The sequence below is a fragment of the Pongo pygmaeus genome, chromosome 13, assembly GCF_028885625.2.
Source record: "Pongo pygmaeus isolate AG05252 chromosome 13, NHGRI_mPonPyg2-v2.0_pri, whole genome shotgun sequence".
Taxonomy (NCBI): Eukaryota; Metazoa; Chordata; class Mammalia; order Primates; family Hominidae; genus Pongo; species Pongo pygmaeus.
Window position 1 is genome coordinate 128,004,576 of NC_072386.2, and position 14,876 is coordinate 128,019,451.

A 14,876-nucleotide genomic window follows, 5' to 3' on the forward strand; every position below is an offset into this window, starting at 1 on the left:
GTGGGGGATGCCACCCTCCTGGACAGGATGGCAAACTGGCAACAGACCCCCGAGGAGTGAGCACAGCTGCAGGCCCTCGCCCCGGAAGGACAATGCTGATCCCCGCGCAGGCTCCGGTGCTGCGTGTCCCGAGTTCTGGTACCGAGCATTATGTGGTGAAGACGGAGGTGCAGTCCCTCCAAGAAGAGAAAAATAAATAAGCAGATGTTGTTTCCAACAGCCTCCAATTGGGAGACAGATGCCCAGTGGCCAGAGCACAGCAGACTGTCAGGGCCGACCTGATGGTGTAATTTATTTAAAATGCTATAAAAATACAGCCAGGTGCAGTGGCTCACGCCTGTAATCCCAGCACTTTGGGAGGCCGAGGCGGATGAACCACAAGGTCAGTTCCAGACCAGCCCGGCCAAGATGGTGAAACCCCCTCTCTACTAAAAATACAGAAATTAGCCGGGCGTGGTGGCGGGCGCCTGTAATCCCAGCTACTCGGGAGGCTGAGGCAGGAGAATCGCTTGAACCCGGGAGATGGAGGTTGCAGTGAGCCGAGATCATGCCACTGCACTCCAGCCTGAGCGACAGAGCCAGATTCTGTCTCAAAAAAAAAAAAAAAAAAAAAAAAAAGCCAGGCGTGGTGGTGCACACCTGTAGTTCCAGCTACTTGGGAAGGTGAGGCAGGAGAATCGCTTGAACCGGGGAGGCGGAGGTTGCAGCGAGCCGAGATCGCGCCACTGCACTCCAGCCTGGGCGACAAGAGCAAAACTCCATCTCAAAAAAAAAGAAAAAAGCTACAAAAATGCAGAAGGCACGGCGGCTCATTCCCGTAAATCCCAGCACTTGGGGAGGCCGAGGCGGGCGGATCACCTGAGGTCAGGAGTTTCAGACCAGCTTGGCCAACATGGTGAAATCCCATTTCTACCAAAAATACAAAAATTAGCGGCGTGGTGGTGGGTGCCTGCAGTCCCACCTACTAGGGAGGCTGAGGCAGGAGAATCGCTTGAACCTGGTGGGGGCCAAGATCGCGCCACTGCACTCCAGCCCGGGAGACAGAGCGAGACCCTGTCTCAAAATAATAAATTAAGTAAAATAAAAATACTGCAAATATACAGCGCGTTTGTTTTTAAACAGGCGCAACCACATGTAATTCATTTTCTTTATAAGTTTATTTTCCCACCCAAGTAAAAATCAAGTCATAAATTAGGAAAAGCATTAACAGAAGTATGTCTCAGCCCCAGCGCGCTGACCTGCGGTTGGAATATCGGCCCTGGAGCCCGGAGGTCGGGGCCCACCCGCCGAGGGAGGTCTGGGCGCTGTCCTGGTCTCCACGGAGCTCGCGCACTCACGGGGCCGAGGCACCAAGGCGACCGGCGCAGAGCCAGCGCCGTCTCCACAACAGGGCAGGGCGCGCAGCTGCGGGGGAGGCCTCGCCCCTCCGCTCCCCTCTCCTGCCCTCCGCCCCGGCCCTCGGGGCGCGGCGTCCCCCACGTGCTCCCCTCACGCGACCGCGAGGGCAGTGGGCGTGCGGGACCCGGGAGCAGGAAACTCCGTGGCCTCTGCGGGTCTGTGGAGAGCTCCCCTCCACCGCCGCAGCCCCTGAGCCCGTGTATCTTCCTGCCTTTAAGGCATCGCAGCCTCCTCGCCCTGGAGGCCCCGGGCTCGCTCCGTGCGGACCCCGCTCCAGAACCCGCCCAGCGCGCAGATGCCGTGTCCCGGCGCAAGGCCAGAGAGGGCGCAACTCTGGACGCGGGGCCGCCTCCGGGCCTGCCCTTCCCGGCTCCCGAAAGGCCCCGGGCTCAGAGCCAACACTGCGCTTGCCCGAGGCCCGTCGGGCCCGCCCTCCCCCGGCGCCCGCCGCGCAGCTACCCGCCGCCCGACCGGAAGCCCGCACCCGCGCCTGCGCCCCACCCAGTCCGCGCGCCTCCCGCGGCACTGCGGCGGTTACCAGGACGCTGACCCAGCGCAGCCAATAGCGCCAGCCTGGCGGCGTGCTCCCGGCAGCCAGCCAATGAGACGGCAAATCAATCATTTGAAACACCCAATGGACGGAGCACTGCAGCGCCGGGGGGGGGATTGTGATAGGGAGATAGGAGGCTGCGGCTGACCACTAAAGACCAAACTGGTTGAAAAAGGCGGACCTTAGGCGGCTTGATTGACGGGGACAAGGCCAATCAAACGAGGGAGCTTGCCAGCCTCGTTCTGGCAGTCCAATGCGAGACTGGCGGAGGCGGGCACAGAGGGTACATAAGCGTTGGCGGAGCGTCGGTTGTAGCACTCTGCGCGCCCGCTCCTTTGCTGCTGTTTGTCTACTTCCGCCTGATTCCACGCCGCCGCCGCCATCATGAGGGAAATCGTGCACCTGCAGGCCGGGCAGTGTGGCAACCAAATCGGCGCCAAGGTAAGTTGCCGGAGCGCTGGGGCCAGCGGGCCTGCCGGGCGGGGCGGGCGGGCGGCCGGGGAAGATGGCGGCAGCAGCGGCCGGGCGGCGCCCCCGCATTGCGGCTGCCGGGCTCTCTCCGTGGGGACTGGGCCGAGCCGGGCGACCGAAGCCCCCAGGAACCCAGCGACCAGGGCGCGCGGGGCGGGGGAGGGGCGGGGAGGGCCGGGCTGCCGCGCCCGTCCGGGGCGGGGCTGCCTCCCTGCGCACCGGCCGCGGTGACTCAGCCCCGGCCCGCCCGGGCCCGCCCGCGTCCCTTGTAGTTTTGGGAGGTGATCAGCGATGAGCACGGCATCGACCCCACGGGCACCTACCACGGGGACAGCGATCTGCAGCTGGAGCGCATCAACGTGTACTACAACGAGGCCACCGGTGAGGCCCCGGCCCCTTCCCCGACCGCCCTCCGGGGACCCCGCGGCCCCTGCCTTGGCTGACGCCCTCCCGTCCCCGCAGGCGGCAAGTACGTGCCCCGCGCCGTGCTCGTGGATCTGGAGCCCGGCACCATGGACTCCGTGCGCTCGGGGCCCTTCGGGCAGATCTTCCGGCCGGACAACTTCGTTTTCGGTGAGCCGCGGCTGGGGGCTGGGCGGCGACTCAAAGGTCAAGGGGCTGCTCCAAGGGCACCGCCGTGGGAACTGCGCAGCCGGGGCCCCTGGACACTCTCCTCTCCTCTGAGCCACTCAATCCCCTCTTCTAAATCGGCTTTGGGAGCAAGGTCCAGCTGTCTGCCGAGGCGAGGAGCCGCCACACACGTAATCTCCCTGCAGGGAGCTGAGCTGGGGCAGTGGCTGCTCCTCTGTCCTTGGGAATTGGCAGTGGCCCCCCCCCCCCGGGGAGGGGTTTGTTGTTAAGCTGTCAGGTTTGGCCCCTGACTTAATTCGTAGCAGAGCCGGCTTCCGTCTTTTGGCTTTAAGGGTGCGTTTGCTCTATCTGCAGGGTGAATTTTGTGGTCAGCTCACACCATGTCACTCGGTTCTTTTTGCATGGTGGTGACCAGTAGTGCCGTCTATCTGGCTGACAAATGATTAGCTGTGTTCTCTCACAGGTCAGAGTGGTGCTGGGAACAACTGGGCCAAGGGGCACTACACAGAAGGCGCGGAGCTGGTGGACTCGGTGCTGGATGTTGTGAGGAAGGAGGCTGAGAGCTGTGACTGCCTGCAGGGTTTCCAGCTGACCCACTCCCTGGGTGGGGGGACTGGGTCTGGGATGGGTACCCTTCTCATCAGCAAGATCCGGGAGGAGTACCCAGACAGGATCATGAACACGTTCAGTGTGGTGCCTTCGCCCAAGGTGTCAGACACAGTGGTGGAGCCCTACAACGCCACCCTCTCAGTCCATCAGCTCGTAGAAAACACAGATGAGACCTACTGCATTGATAATGAAGCTCTCTACGACATTTGCTTCAGAACCCTAAAGCTGACCACACCCACCTATGGTGACCTGAACCACCTGGTGTCTGCTACCATGAGTGGGGTCACCACCTGCCTGCGCTTCCCAGGCCAGCTCAATGCTGACCTGCGGAAGCTGGCTGTGAACATGGTCCCATTCCCCCGCCTGCACTTCTTCATGCCCGGCTTTGCCCCACTGACCAGCCGGGGCAGCCAGCAGTACCGGGCGCTGACCGTACCTGAGCTCACCCAGCAGATGTTTGATGCTAAAAACATGATGGCGGCCTGCGACCCCCGCCATGGCCGCTACCTGACGGTTGCCGCCGTGTTCAGGGGCCGCATGTCCATGAAGGAGGTGGATGAGCAAATGCTTAATGTCCAAAACAAAAACAGCAGCTATTTTGTTGAGTGGATCCCCAACAATGTGAAAACAGCTGTCTGTGACATCCCGCCTCGGGGGCTAAAAATGTCTGCCACCTTCATCGGCAACAGCACGGCCATCCAGGAGCTGTTCAAGCGCATCTCCGAGCAGTTCACGGCCATGTTCCGGCGCAAGGCCTTCCTGCACTGGTATACGGGCGAGGGCATGGACGAGATGGAGTTCACTGAAGCCGAGAGCAACATGAATGACCTGGTGTCCGAGTACCAGCAGTACCAGGATGCCACAGCCGAGGAGGAGGGCGAGTTCGAGGAGGAGGCTGAGGAGGAGGTGGCCTAGAGCCTTCAGTCACTGGGGAAAGCAGGGAAGCAGTGTGAACTCTTTATTCACTCCCAGCCTGTCCCGTGGCCTGTCCCGCTGTGTGCACTTGCTGTTTTCCCTGTCCACATCCATGCTGTACAGACACCACCATTAAAGCATTTTCATAGTGTGTGGTTTCGCTTTGCCCATTCCTTCCAGTAGGCCCTCCGGGTGCTGTTGCCGAATGTCAGTGCGTAGTTGTCCTGCATGGCTGCGGGGAGCCAGGCTGCAGCTGAGCTGGGCTTGTGTGCCTGGGACCAGCATGGGCTGAACACCCAGGCTTCAGAGAAGTGTGGGGCTGCCCTGGGCCCTGGGGATCTGCTTGGTGGGGAACCTGCTTCCTGAAGGCAGGCCTGTCCTATTCCGGGTACCCAACCTTGGGGCTCGTTGGCCTGTGTCTGGGACTTAGGTGGGTCCAGTGACCCCCTCTTCCAAAAGGGGCAGGGAGGATGGCAGACAATCCTACCGCAACCAAGGTGGGACCCTGGTCGCGGTCAGACAGGTGGTCCCGAACCAGCGACGAAGGGTGGGCAGGTAGAGCCGTCCCTCCCCACATCGGCCAGGGTGTGTCAAGGTGGGACCCTGGTCGTGGTCAGACAGGTGGTCCTGAACCAGCGATGAAGGGTGGGCAGGTAGAGCCGTCCCTCCCCACATTGGCCAGGGTGTGTCCGTGTGACCCTGCTCACTCTGTACTCACAGGGGATGAACCCCATGTAGAAGGGGATCAGGCCTTGGCTGCTGTAGATGTGGTTGCTGGGCCAGTGTGTTCCAGGCAGCTTCTCGCCCAGGTCACAGTGGGGGTTTCTAAACAGGAACTGGGGAGACAGGAAGGTGCTGACAAGCTGCCTCCCCGGCAGGCAACCAGATAGTCAAGTTGTCCCAGTGGGGGCCTGGCTGGAGGGCCTGCACTCCGTGGGAAAGCTGCTAATGCTCCCAGCCTTCTGCATCCCCCTACCCCCGACTCCAAAACTTGAGTGCAGGGATCCAAGCAAGACTCAGGAGAGAGGGGTTGGGGCGGCACCTCCGGGGACAGGAGAGAGCCCCCTCCTCGGGCTTCTTAGGGAACCTGGCCTTCAAGGCACCCTCCAGGGAAGCTGCCAGGCAGGAGAGGAAGTGTGTGTGTGAGCTGGGAGCAGGCCCTGGATGGCGCTCTCCTACCTGGTTCTTGTCGAATTCGTCCATGGCTTGCGTGACGCCGTCTCGGTAATTCACCCCCATTACCCAGGTGAACTGGGGAATGAAGCCAGCATAGCCTAGGGGTGGGGCAGATGTGCGGGCTACCCCAGGCCCCCTTGGCCTTCCCCTGGGCACACCCACCTGCCCTCAGACGTGTCAGGGAAGCCAGGCAAGGCTCCCTTTCCTTCCCTGAACATCAGTGATGCCTGATGTGGCCAAATGGGAACAGGCAGGCAGGGCACCGCCTCATCTTGGGAAAAGCTGGGCTCCTGGAAGCAGCTGGGAGGCAGAGGAGGTCTCCCCAGGCCGCTAGCCCGTTCTAGAGCAGGAAAAGTGGTTCCCTGTGGCAGCCTCCTCAGGAGCTCTCACACTGCAAGAACCTTGTGGGGAGGGGCGTCCTTGTCCTGCCCAGCCCAAGCCCACACCCACCTGAGATGGCCTTGCGTTGGATCAGGTTAGGGTGGTCCAGCTGCGGCAGCTGCTGGAACCTGCCCACATCTAGCGTCTCCTGCTGGCGGACGGGGGGTGGGTACTCGTCCCTCCGGTAGTGGTACAGCTGGAGTGGGGAGCGAGCGGAGGTCACGGTGTGGCTCCCACCTGGGGCTGAGCGGAATGGGTTTGGCGCTGGCGCATCCCTGGCTACCTGGTGCTGCCTGGAGGCCTCGCAGACAGGAGTGGCGCTCTTCCAGGCCTCTTCCCCGTATACTGGGTGTCCCAAGTCTCTGGAGTCTCCCTTCCTGCCTGGCGGGCACGGAGGGTGTGGGGGGTTGGGCGTGAAGCCTGCAGGCAGCAGAATCTGTCTGGGTATGTTCTCTACCCCTGGTGGCTCCTGGGCGTCCACCTCCAGGGGTGGGAGCTGGCCCAGGATCTCAAAGTTCTTATAGGGCTTCAGACCTGTACCAACAAGGCAGCCTGTGAGTGCCGGGACAGGCAGGCGGACACAGGCGGGTGCGGGGCCGGGCACTGGCGGCTCACTGGTGTAGTGGGGGATGTAGGGCTCCGTCAGGTCTCGGCAGGGAACCCTCGGGGGCTTGGACTGGCTGAAGTCCTCAATGAACTTGGGCTTGGACATGGGGGACAGCACAGAGCAGGGGCTCTTCTGCACACTGGGGTCTGTGAGCAGCTGCCCCGTGGTACGCCCATAGGTGTTCCCCACCTGGTAGCGCAGCTGTGGAAAGAAGCCGGCATAGCTGTGGAGGGAAGAGAAGAAGGCAGGGCAGGTCTCAAGGGCAGCCCCAGCACTGGGCAGGGCCCCTTCAAGCCAGATGTGGGTCCAGCCTGCTGGCCACCTAGCAGCAGCTTGGCCTGTGGCAGCTCGCCTGCCTTTTGCTCACCTGTAAATGGGGCTGCAGTGGCACTTGCCTTCCGGGGCTCTCTCAGCCTGAACGGGCGGCACACACCACGTGCTGGGAACACCTCAGCACCACAGCAGATGGCCGCCTGCCTTGTACCAGCCCCTCCAACCCCCTCCCACCCCTCATTCCAACTGCCAGCAAGTCAGGGGTGCTCTGCCCTGGCAAAGCAAGTATAGGCACAGGACGTGTGGGCCAGGACATAGGCGAGGGACGGCCCCTTGGACACACGCAGGGCCCACCAGGAGGGTGTTGGGTGGGCTTGGCCTGCACCTGTGCCACCCCAGGAGGCCAGTAGCCTCCTGCACGGGACGAGGACTAGGAGGCAGGTGGAGGGCTGGGCTTTTCCGGGCCCTCATTCAGCCTCGAGGGACGTGGTGCAGGTGGTCACAGGCGGTTCAGCGCCTCAGGGTCTTTGTGATCTTTCAAGGAGTGAGAACTACCTTCGTTTTAAAAACTGCCAAAGGGCCGGGCGCGGTGGCTTACGCCTGTCATCCCAGCACTTTGGGAGGCCGAGGCGGGCGGATCACGAGATCAGGAGATCAAGACCAGCCTGGCCAACACGGTGAAACCCTGTCTCTAGTAAAAATGCAAAAAGTTATCCAGGCATTGGTGGTGGGCCCTGTAGTCCCAGCTACTCGGGAGGCTGAGGCAGGAGAACGGCGTGAACCCGGGAGGCAGAGCTTGCAGTGAGCCGAGATTGCACCGCTGCACTCCAGCCTGGGCGACAGAGCGAGACTACGTCTCAAAAGAAAAAAAAAAAGCCGAGCAACTTCCAGCCTCGGCTTCACCTGCCCCTTCCCCAGACGTAGCTGTTCAGAGGCAGGTGTGGTTTCTTCCCGGCCTTTCCCCTTTGCATGTAGCGTATGTGTATGTAGGTGCACACACACACGTTCCGTAGAGGGGTTACTTTTATTTTTTGTTTGGGGGGATATCTAGTGAGGCAGCCTGGCGTTTGCTCGCCTTGTCTTTAAAGTGTGGAGTCCTGGCCGGGCGTGGTGGCTCAAGCCTGTCATCCCAGCACTTTGGGAGGCCGAGGTGGGCAGATCACTTGAGGTCAGGAGTTCGAGACCAGCCTGACCAACATAAAGAAACCCCGTCCCTACTAAAAATACAAAATTAGCCAGGTGTGGTGGCAGGTGCCTGTAATCCCGGCTACTCAGGAAGCTGAGACAGGAGAATCGCTTGAACCCGGGAGGCAGAAGTTGCGGTGAGCCAAGATTGCACCATTGCATTCCAGCCTGGGTAATAAGAGCGAAACTCTGTCTCAAAAAATAAATAAATAAAATAAAATGAAGTGTGGAGTCCTCTCTGGAGTGGGCGTCGGGCACTTAGTAGCCGGTCTCTGCCAGCTGCTGGCTGACCCAGTTTCTGCTCGACAGACGTGCTGGACACCTGGTGTCGAGTTCGCAGCTGCACACCAGCGAGGAGGGTGAGGCCTGGGCCCCTGGCAGCCCCGTCCCTGAGCTTCCCCTGTCCCAGGGCTCCCCAGCCCACAGACTGCAGTGCCCCATGGTGTGCCCCTCAGTTTCCTGGGGTCCAGCTCTGGGCCCCTCACAGCTGGCCTCCATGCCTCAGGCCCCAGCCATTCTCCTCTCCTGCAGCCCTGGCCCCAGCCACCTCCAGAGCTCCCGGCTCTCACCCAGGGACATAGTGAGGCTCTGGCGGGAAGAGATCGTGTTTCTGAGTAGTTGTCATTCTGCTTTCACTCTGGCCTTGCTGGCTCCAGTCCCTCCCGGCATCCAGCTCCCTTCCCTGAGGGGAGTCCTGTCACCGGGCAACCATTGTGAGGGGCCACCATTGTGAGCACCTCCTGGGCCAGGCCACCTTGCTAACCCTGTGAGGGCCCACATTGCACAGGTGAGACACTGAGGCCCAGACAGGTGCCAGGCAGGGGAGGAGTTGCGGTGAGGCAGGTGGCCCGGGAGGAAGTCCCATTAACTTCAGAGCTCAGAAAACAGGACTGTCCCTCCAGAAAGGGCCTGGGTTCTTGCTGCCCCCAGGAGGCCACCAGCCCCAGTCTCAGGGTGAGGCTAAGGGAGTTCCCAGGCCCCCTCCTCTGGCAGGAGGCCTTGCAGCTGCAGAGCCTTGGCTTAAGTCAGGGGCTTCCCGGCCTGCAGGGCTGTGCGAACTCTCCCTCCAGCCCCTCGTGTGGGGCAGGGCGTTTACATTTTAAACAAATCCTGAATTTTGTTCTTTTTTTGTACAGGAAGGACTTCCTAACCATAAGAATGAAGGAAGGCGGCCAGGCATGGTGGCTTACGCCTGTAATCCCAGCACTTTGGGAGGCCGAGGCGGACAGATCATGTCAGGAGTTCGAGACCAGCCTGACTGACATAGTCAAATCCTGTCTCTACTAAAAATACAAAAATTAGCCAGGTGCGGTGGCGGGCGCCTGTAGTCCCAGCTACTCGGGAGGCTGAGGCAGGAGAATGGCGTGAACCCAGGAGGTGGAGATTGCAATGAGCTGAGATCACACCACTGCACTCCAGCCTGGGCCACAGAGTGAGACTCCGTCTCAAAAAAAAAAAAAAAAAAAAAAAGAAAGAAGAAAGGCTAGGCACTGTGGCCCACGCCTATAATTGCGGTGCTTTGGGAGGCCGAGGCAGGATGAGGTGGGCAGATTGCTTGAGCCTAGGAGTTCAAGCCAGCTGGGCAACATGGGGAAACCCCACCTCTACAAAACAGAAAGAAAAATTAGCCAGGCATGGTGAATGTGCCTGTGATCCCAATTACTTGGGAGGCTGAGGTGGGAGGATGTCCGTAGCCTAGGAGGTTGAGGCTGTAGTGAGCTGAGATCGCACTGCTGCACTTCAGCCTGGGCGACAGAACTAGACCATTTCTCCCAAACAAACAAAAAAACAACTAAAAGGCAAACTAAAAAACTGGAAAAAAGTTTGCAACAAGTGTTATGAACAAATCTGGTATCAGCATAAAAAGCTCTCACAAAACAAAGATATAAACAACACCTCCATGGAAAATGCAGACATATGTTTTGTTTTTTTTGTGTGTGTTTTTAGTAGAGACGGGGTTTCACCATGTTAGCCAGGATGGTCTCGAACTCCTGACCTCGTGATCCGCCCACCTCGGCCTCCCAGGGTGCTGGGATTACAGGCGTGAGCCACTGTGCCCGGCCAATATGAACTTGTTAAGAAAGAAAGACCACAGTCCGTGAGTATATGGGCATAAAGCCGGACCATAATCACATACATGCTGTGTGTTGAGAGCAGTTTCTGAGGCTTACTGCTGGCAGGGTCACAGTGAAAAGGGCCTCTAATTTGGGTGGCGCCTTCTGGAAACCAATTTGGTATGGACCACGTCCATACAAGACACTGCAAACTCGGACCATTGCTTCCACTCCTAGGAAGCTGTCTGGCATTCTGGTAGACGCTGGTTTTCCTCCACCGTTCCTGGCTGGTAATTCCCATATTCCCATAGCCCTTGGTAGGGCCTTTTGTTAGAATGTTGGGTGTGTGAGGCTTGCGGGGTGCGGGCGGGGGACTTTGACCTCCTGCCCTCCTTTCGCCTGCCCCAAGGCAAGGACGATAACATTCTCGCCTTTCTGATTGTGGGTCTTAAGACCCTTCCAGGAGAGGTCCCACCCAAGCCCTGGAGGCAGGAATGCTGACATCAGGAAGCTTCCGTAAAATACCAAGAGGACTGAGGCTCAGGGAGCTTCTGGACAGGGGAACACCTGGAGGTTCCCAGAGGGCGGCAACCAGCGAGGACAAGAAGCGCCAGCCCCTCCCCGTGCCTCTCTCTACACTTCTTCATTGGTATCCTTTGCAATCAATAACCTTTACAATAAACCAGTAAACATCATAACTTCCCTGAGTTCTATGAATGGCTCCAGCAAATTAACCCAAAGAGGGTGTCATAAGAACCCCAAATTGAAGCCGGTTGGTCAGAAGTTCCAGGGGCTCAGGCTTTCGACTGGTGTGTGTCTGGAGGCCCCGCTCCCGTCTGTGTCTGGAGGCCATCTTGGGATGGAGCTCTCACTCTGTGGGATCTGACACCATCTCCAGGTAGATGGTGAAGGAAATGAATTAGAGGACACCCAGCTTGGTGTGTGGGGAACAACCCCCCCGCCCCAACATTTGGGCAGAGGCCTCCTGTGACGGCTGTGGGCTGTGACGGCTGCGGTGGTGTGGGTGCAGAGCCGGACACTGAGAGAGCATTTCCCCCACACACCTTCTCAAGGAGAGGATGGATGTCCAGCAGCACCATTCACAGCGGCAACATTTTTTACAGGGCAGGGAGGACCTGGAGGGGCCTATCTGTCCAATGACAAGGACTTCATTAGCAAAGTACACTCTGTTCCACTGGCAGCCAGTCAACTCTGAACCCAGCACGACCTGGGCAGGGGCCCCGGAGCACAGGGCGTGAACCCCTCGCCCAGATAAAACCTGTGTTTCCTCAAGCATGTGTCCATCTGTCTGCCTGGCGGGCCCAGTGCTGAAGGGGAGGCATCCAGAGAGGGCGGAGGAGGGCTCCAAGTTGGCCCTGTTCACAGGCCCTGCCCTGGTGGATTCTGGGCCAAGGTCAGGGCTGGGACCAGCCGGTGGTCAGCTCCACAGACTACACAGTGAGGGCCCTGGTGCCCACACAGGCTCTTGCTCACACAGCCCGGCCATCTGTGACACCTTCTAGCCTCTGTGCCCCCAGATAAGAGGCAGGCCCTCACATCACAGCCCTGGCTGGGCTCCAGGGCCCGACCTGCCTCTGGTGTCAGACCCATCTGATGTGGCTTTGCTTTTCCCTTAAGTGGAAATCCAGATGGGGTGGCGGCTCCTCCTCTTCCTCCAGGGAGCCTTCCTGGACCCCTCCCTCCTACCCCCAGGGGATCCTGGCTGGCCGGACACAGCTGGGCATCTCCTAGGGCTTGGTGGATGCCCATGGGTCCTGTTTGCTCCACCCCCTCTGCTGAGGCCTCAGTCCTCCCAGACCTGCTAGAGTGGACCCCAGACTTCCAGGAGACCCCAGGGTGCAGGAGAGGGGAGAAGGGTGGAAAAGTCAGGGGGGAAGGGAGAGGGCTGGGCCAGGAGTCACCTGGGCAGGCTGGGGGTCCCGGCCCAGGCAGACCTGGTGATCATCTAGTTAGTGGGGGAGGGGCCCACCAGGGGTGGGGGCGCGGCCCCGAGGCAGCCCCTCCAGGGCCAGACAATGTGTCTTCCTCAGGAGTCCCAGCAACAGAGGGGCCTACCAGTGAGGTCACAGAGCTCCGTGGCGCCCTCGGGGAAGACAGCCAGGAGACTCTGAGGATGAATTTTGACCAGAAGGCGGTGAAATTCCTGGCAAATTTTTACATCAATGGAGGCAAACACTGGACCCATGGCCACCTGAGGCAGACACAACCAGAGCCCACCCAGTAATTGGCAGAGGGGGGGAGAAGGGGCAGGCCGGCTGGGAGTGGCCAGGGGGCTGAGGGACAGTGTGGGGGGCAGGTTGCTGGGCAGGCGGCTGGGGGACTGAAGGACGGTGTTGGGAACAGGCTGTGGGGCAGGCGGCTGGGGGACTGAGGGACAGTGTTGGGAACAGGCTGTGGGGCAGGCGGCTGGGAGCGGCCGGGGGCTGAGACAGTGGCTGCTGGTCTCCTTGTAGACCCAAGGCATCTGTGCTGTTGTTGGGCCTGGAGCCAGGGATGGCCTGGGATGAGACACGGCCCCCAAAGATGAAGGAAGTCCCAGCTGGCCTCAGGTTACAGACGGGCACCCCTCAGGAGTCCCTGCCCACCTACACCCAGACCCTGAGGGAGCTGTGTGAGTGAGGGTCCTGGCCACCCCACCCCCAAGCTGGTCTTTGGGGGGCTGTGGGAGAGGCCTGCTGAAAGGAGCCCAGGCCCAGAGCTTGCTTCCTGTGGCCAGTGCTGGAGCGACGCCCCCCGATCACAGCTGACCTGGAAGTCCCCAGCCCCACCAGGTACCAGGTGCCGAGCCCGTCCGTACGAGAGTCCTCCCCACACCCCCACTACAGCATCGGCTGCAAGCACCAGGGCCGAGGTGTGTGTCCCCTCCCTGAGGCCCAACCACTGGGCCTGTCCCTCACTCTGGGAATGGGGGCCTCTGCCTCTGTGCTGAAACCCCCACGGCCTGAGGGCCCCTCCACCCTCCCCTGCGTTCACCTCCAGGCTCAGCACTTGTAAGGAGGCCTGGAGAGAGAAGGGCTAGGGCTGGGGCATGGGTGGATGTTGTGAAGACAAGGGTTCAGGGGCCGGGGGTGGGAACTGGGAGACAGGTTCGAGTGGGGACTGTCACCTGGGTGGGGCTCCCAGCCTTCTCTCTCTCCATCCTCCAACTACAGAGGGCGGTGGCCGCAGGGCATGGCAGACTTTGTGGTTCCAGAGCGAAAGCCCCTTCACGCAGAAAGCTGACTTCGACCGAGAGCGAAAGGTTGGGGGCTGGGCAGGAAGGGGGCTGGGGGTTCCAGTGGGGCCAAAGGGGGGCTGGCTGAGGGTCTGTAGGGAGCGCCCTGCCCTGCAGCCCCTGTCTCCTGCCCCCTCGCAGTGGCCCTCGCCAGCCCACTACCAGCTGCTCAGCCGGCCCGCCTTCCCTGCCTTCAGCTTCAGAGGCCGCCACTCCGCTTCCAAGACACCTGAGGGCCACACACCCCTAGGGCTGCCTGGGGCTAGGGGGCTGGGCCTCAGGGTGCAGCCCCAGTCCCTGCTTCAGGCTTCTTTGCAAGCACCTGGCAAGAGACGCCCTGGCCCCAACACCTACAATATCCTTCCTGGGAGCCACCTGCAGAGCCCCCGCTCGCCGGCCTTCTCAATGAGCCGCTCCCCTGCGTTCACCTCCTGGCTCAGCGCCTGTAAGGAGGCCTGGAGAGAAGAGGGCTAGGGCTGGGGCATGGGTGGACAACGTGAGGACAAGGGTTCAGGGGCCGGGGGTGGGAACTGCAAGCCGGGTTCGAGTTGGGGCTGCCACCTGGGTGGGGCTCCCAGCCTTCTCTTTCGGCAGCCCGAACCCCTGGCCCAGCCGACTACCACGTGGAGGACTGCTACAACTCACGCTTCCCCTCGGCGCCTGGCGTGGTCATCCAGGGTGTGCGCAGACCCAAGCGCCACGACACAGGCCCCTTCTGCACGCTCTAGAGCCAGCTGGGCACAGCCTGCTTGGCCCGGCCACCGAGTGGAACCATGGCCTCCCCCGGGGCTTTCCCAGGCCTCCCCTGGGACTCGGGGCCCCAGCCTGGTCTTCTGACCCTCTGGGCACCCCTGATGCACCCTTCTGGCTGGTCAACCCTCCTATGGGCTGTGGACAAGGCTGGCCCAGCCTGGATCCCCCATCTGCCCATCTCCCTGCTATACAGAGACGCTGTTGGTTCTCCCGAGCTCTGTGGTGTGCAGTTGTCTGTCCTTCACCCAGGGGCGGTCCTAGAGATATGGCTGCCGCTGGGTCATTTCCGGCTTTCCCTGTTGAGGGGTCTCCATTCAGCTGCCCCTGAAGGGTGCTCTCTTCTCTAGGGTGGCAGCCTGTGACTGACCCTGAGCGCTAGCCTGGAGCGAGATGGGAGGTGGGCTCTGTGGGACACCCTCACCCAGCCGTGTCACTCAGGGGCCTGGTCCAGCTGCTGTCCACCTGAGGGTCAGCCGCTTGCCGAGCCAGGGAACTTGGAAGGAGGCATCAAATGCCCTGAGCCGCCACCTCCAGGTGGGGTTGGCCTGGCCAGACCTCAGGAAGGGCCCAGGGATCTGCTCATCAGGGCCCAGCCCCACTTCTCCTAGGTCTTGAGCTGAAGACCTGGCTGGGCTTAGTCACCTGTGCCCTTAAAACTCTGGCCCAGGGCCCTGCAGA

The 14,876-nt window shown here is 60.9% G+C and overlaps 3 protein-coding genes across 11 annotated transcripts; 2 read left to right on the top strand and 1 right to left on the bottom strand.

Moving 5' to 3' along the window:
• The first annotated feature begins 1,374 nt into the window (after positions 1-1,374).
• Positions 1,375-4,685, top strand: TUBB4B (tubulin beta 4B class IVb). Its single transcript, XM_054502444.1, has 4 exons — positions 1,375-2,389; positions 2,692-2,800; positions 2,882-2,992; positions 3,474-4,685. The coding sequence occupies exons 1-4, from the start codon at positions 2,333-2,335 to the stop codon at positions 4,532-4,534; spliced, it is 1,338 nt and encodes a 445-aa protein (XP_054358419.1). The 5' UTR covers positions 1,375-2,332; the 3' UTR covers positions 4,535-4,685.
• Positions 3,683-9,193, bottom strand: CIMIP2A (ciliary microtubule inner protein 2A). Of its 7 annotated transcripts, none has more exons than XM_054502447.2 (7): positions 8,726-9,193; positions 6,707-6,921; positions 6,375-6,625; positions 6,161-6,287; positions 5,714-5,808; positions 5,253-5,370; positions 3,683-4,766 (listed from the first exon to the last, which is right to left on the bottom strand). In XM_054502447.2, the coding sequence occupies exons 1-7, from the start codon at positions 8,779-8,781 to the stop codon at positions 4,678-4,680; spliced, it is 951 nt and encodes a 316-aa protein (XP_054358422.1). In that variant the 5' UTR covers positions 8,782-9,193; the 3' UTR covers positions 3,683-4,677. The 7 variants fall into 7 exon arrangements, 4 of the variants coding, with proteins under 4 accessions (XP_054358422.1, XP_054358420.1, XP_054358423.1 ...); XM_054502448.2 differs by having other exon boundaries at positions 4,417-4,822; XM_054502445.2 differs by having other exon boundaries at positions 6,375-6,921.
• On the top strand, positions 8,876-14,412 carry STPG3 (sperm-tail PG-rich repeat containing 3). 3 transcript variants are annotated; one of them, XM_054502449.2, is made up of 12 exons: positions 8,876-9,110; positions 9,293-9,462; positions 10,104-10,254; positions 10,448-10,500; positions 10,664-10,859; positions 11,860-12,067; positions 12,262-12,451; positions 12,685-12,842; positions 12,948-13,082; positions 13,384-13,472; positions 13,587-13,890; positions 14,040-14,412. In XM_054502449.2, exons 7-12 carry the CDS (start codon positions 12,345-12,347, stop codon positions 14,171-14,173), a joined length of 927 nt encoding a protein of 308 aa, XP_054358424.1. In that variant the 5' UTR covers positions 8,876-9,110; positions 9,293-9,462; positions 10,104-10,254; positions 10,448-10,500; positions 10,664-10,859; positions 11,860-12,067; positions 12,262-12,344; the 3' UTR covers positions 14,174-14,412. The 3 variants fall into 3 exon arrangements, with proteins under 3 accessions (XP_054358424.1, XP_054358426.1, XP_054358425.1); XM_054502450.2 differs by having other exon boundaries at positions 8,878-8,943; positions 14,040-14,406; XM_054502451.2 differs by lacking the exon at positions 10,448-10,500 and having other exon boundaries at positions 8,877-8,943; positions 14,040-14,406.
• Positions 14,413-14,876: the final 464 nt, after the last annotated feature.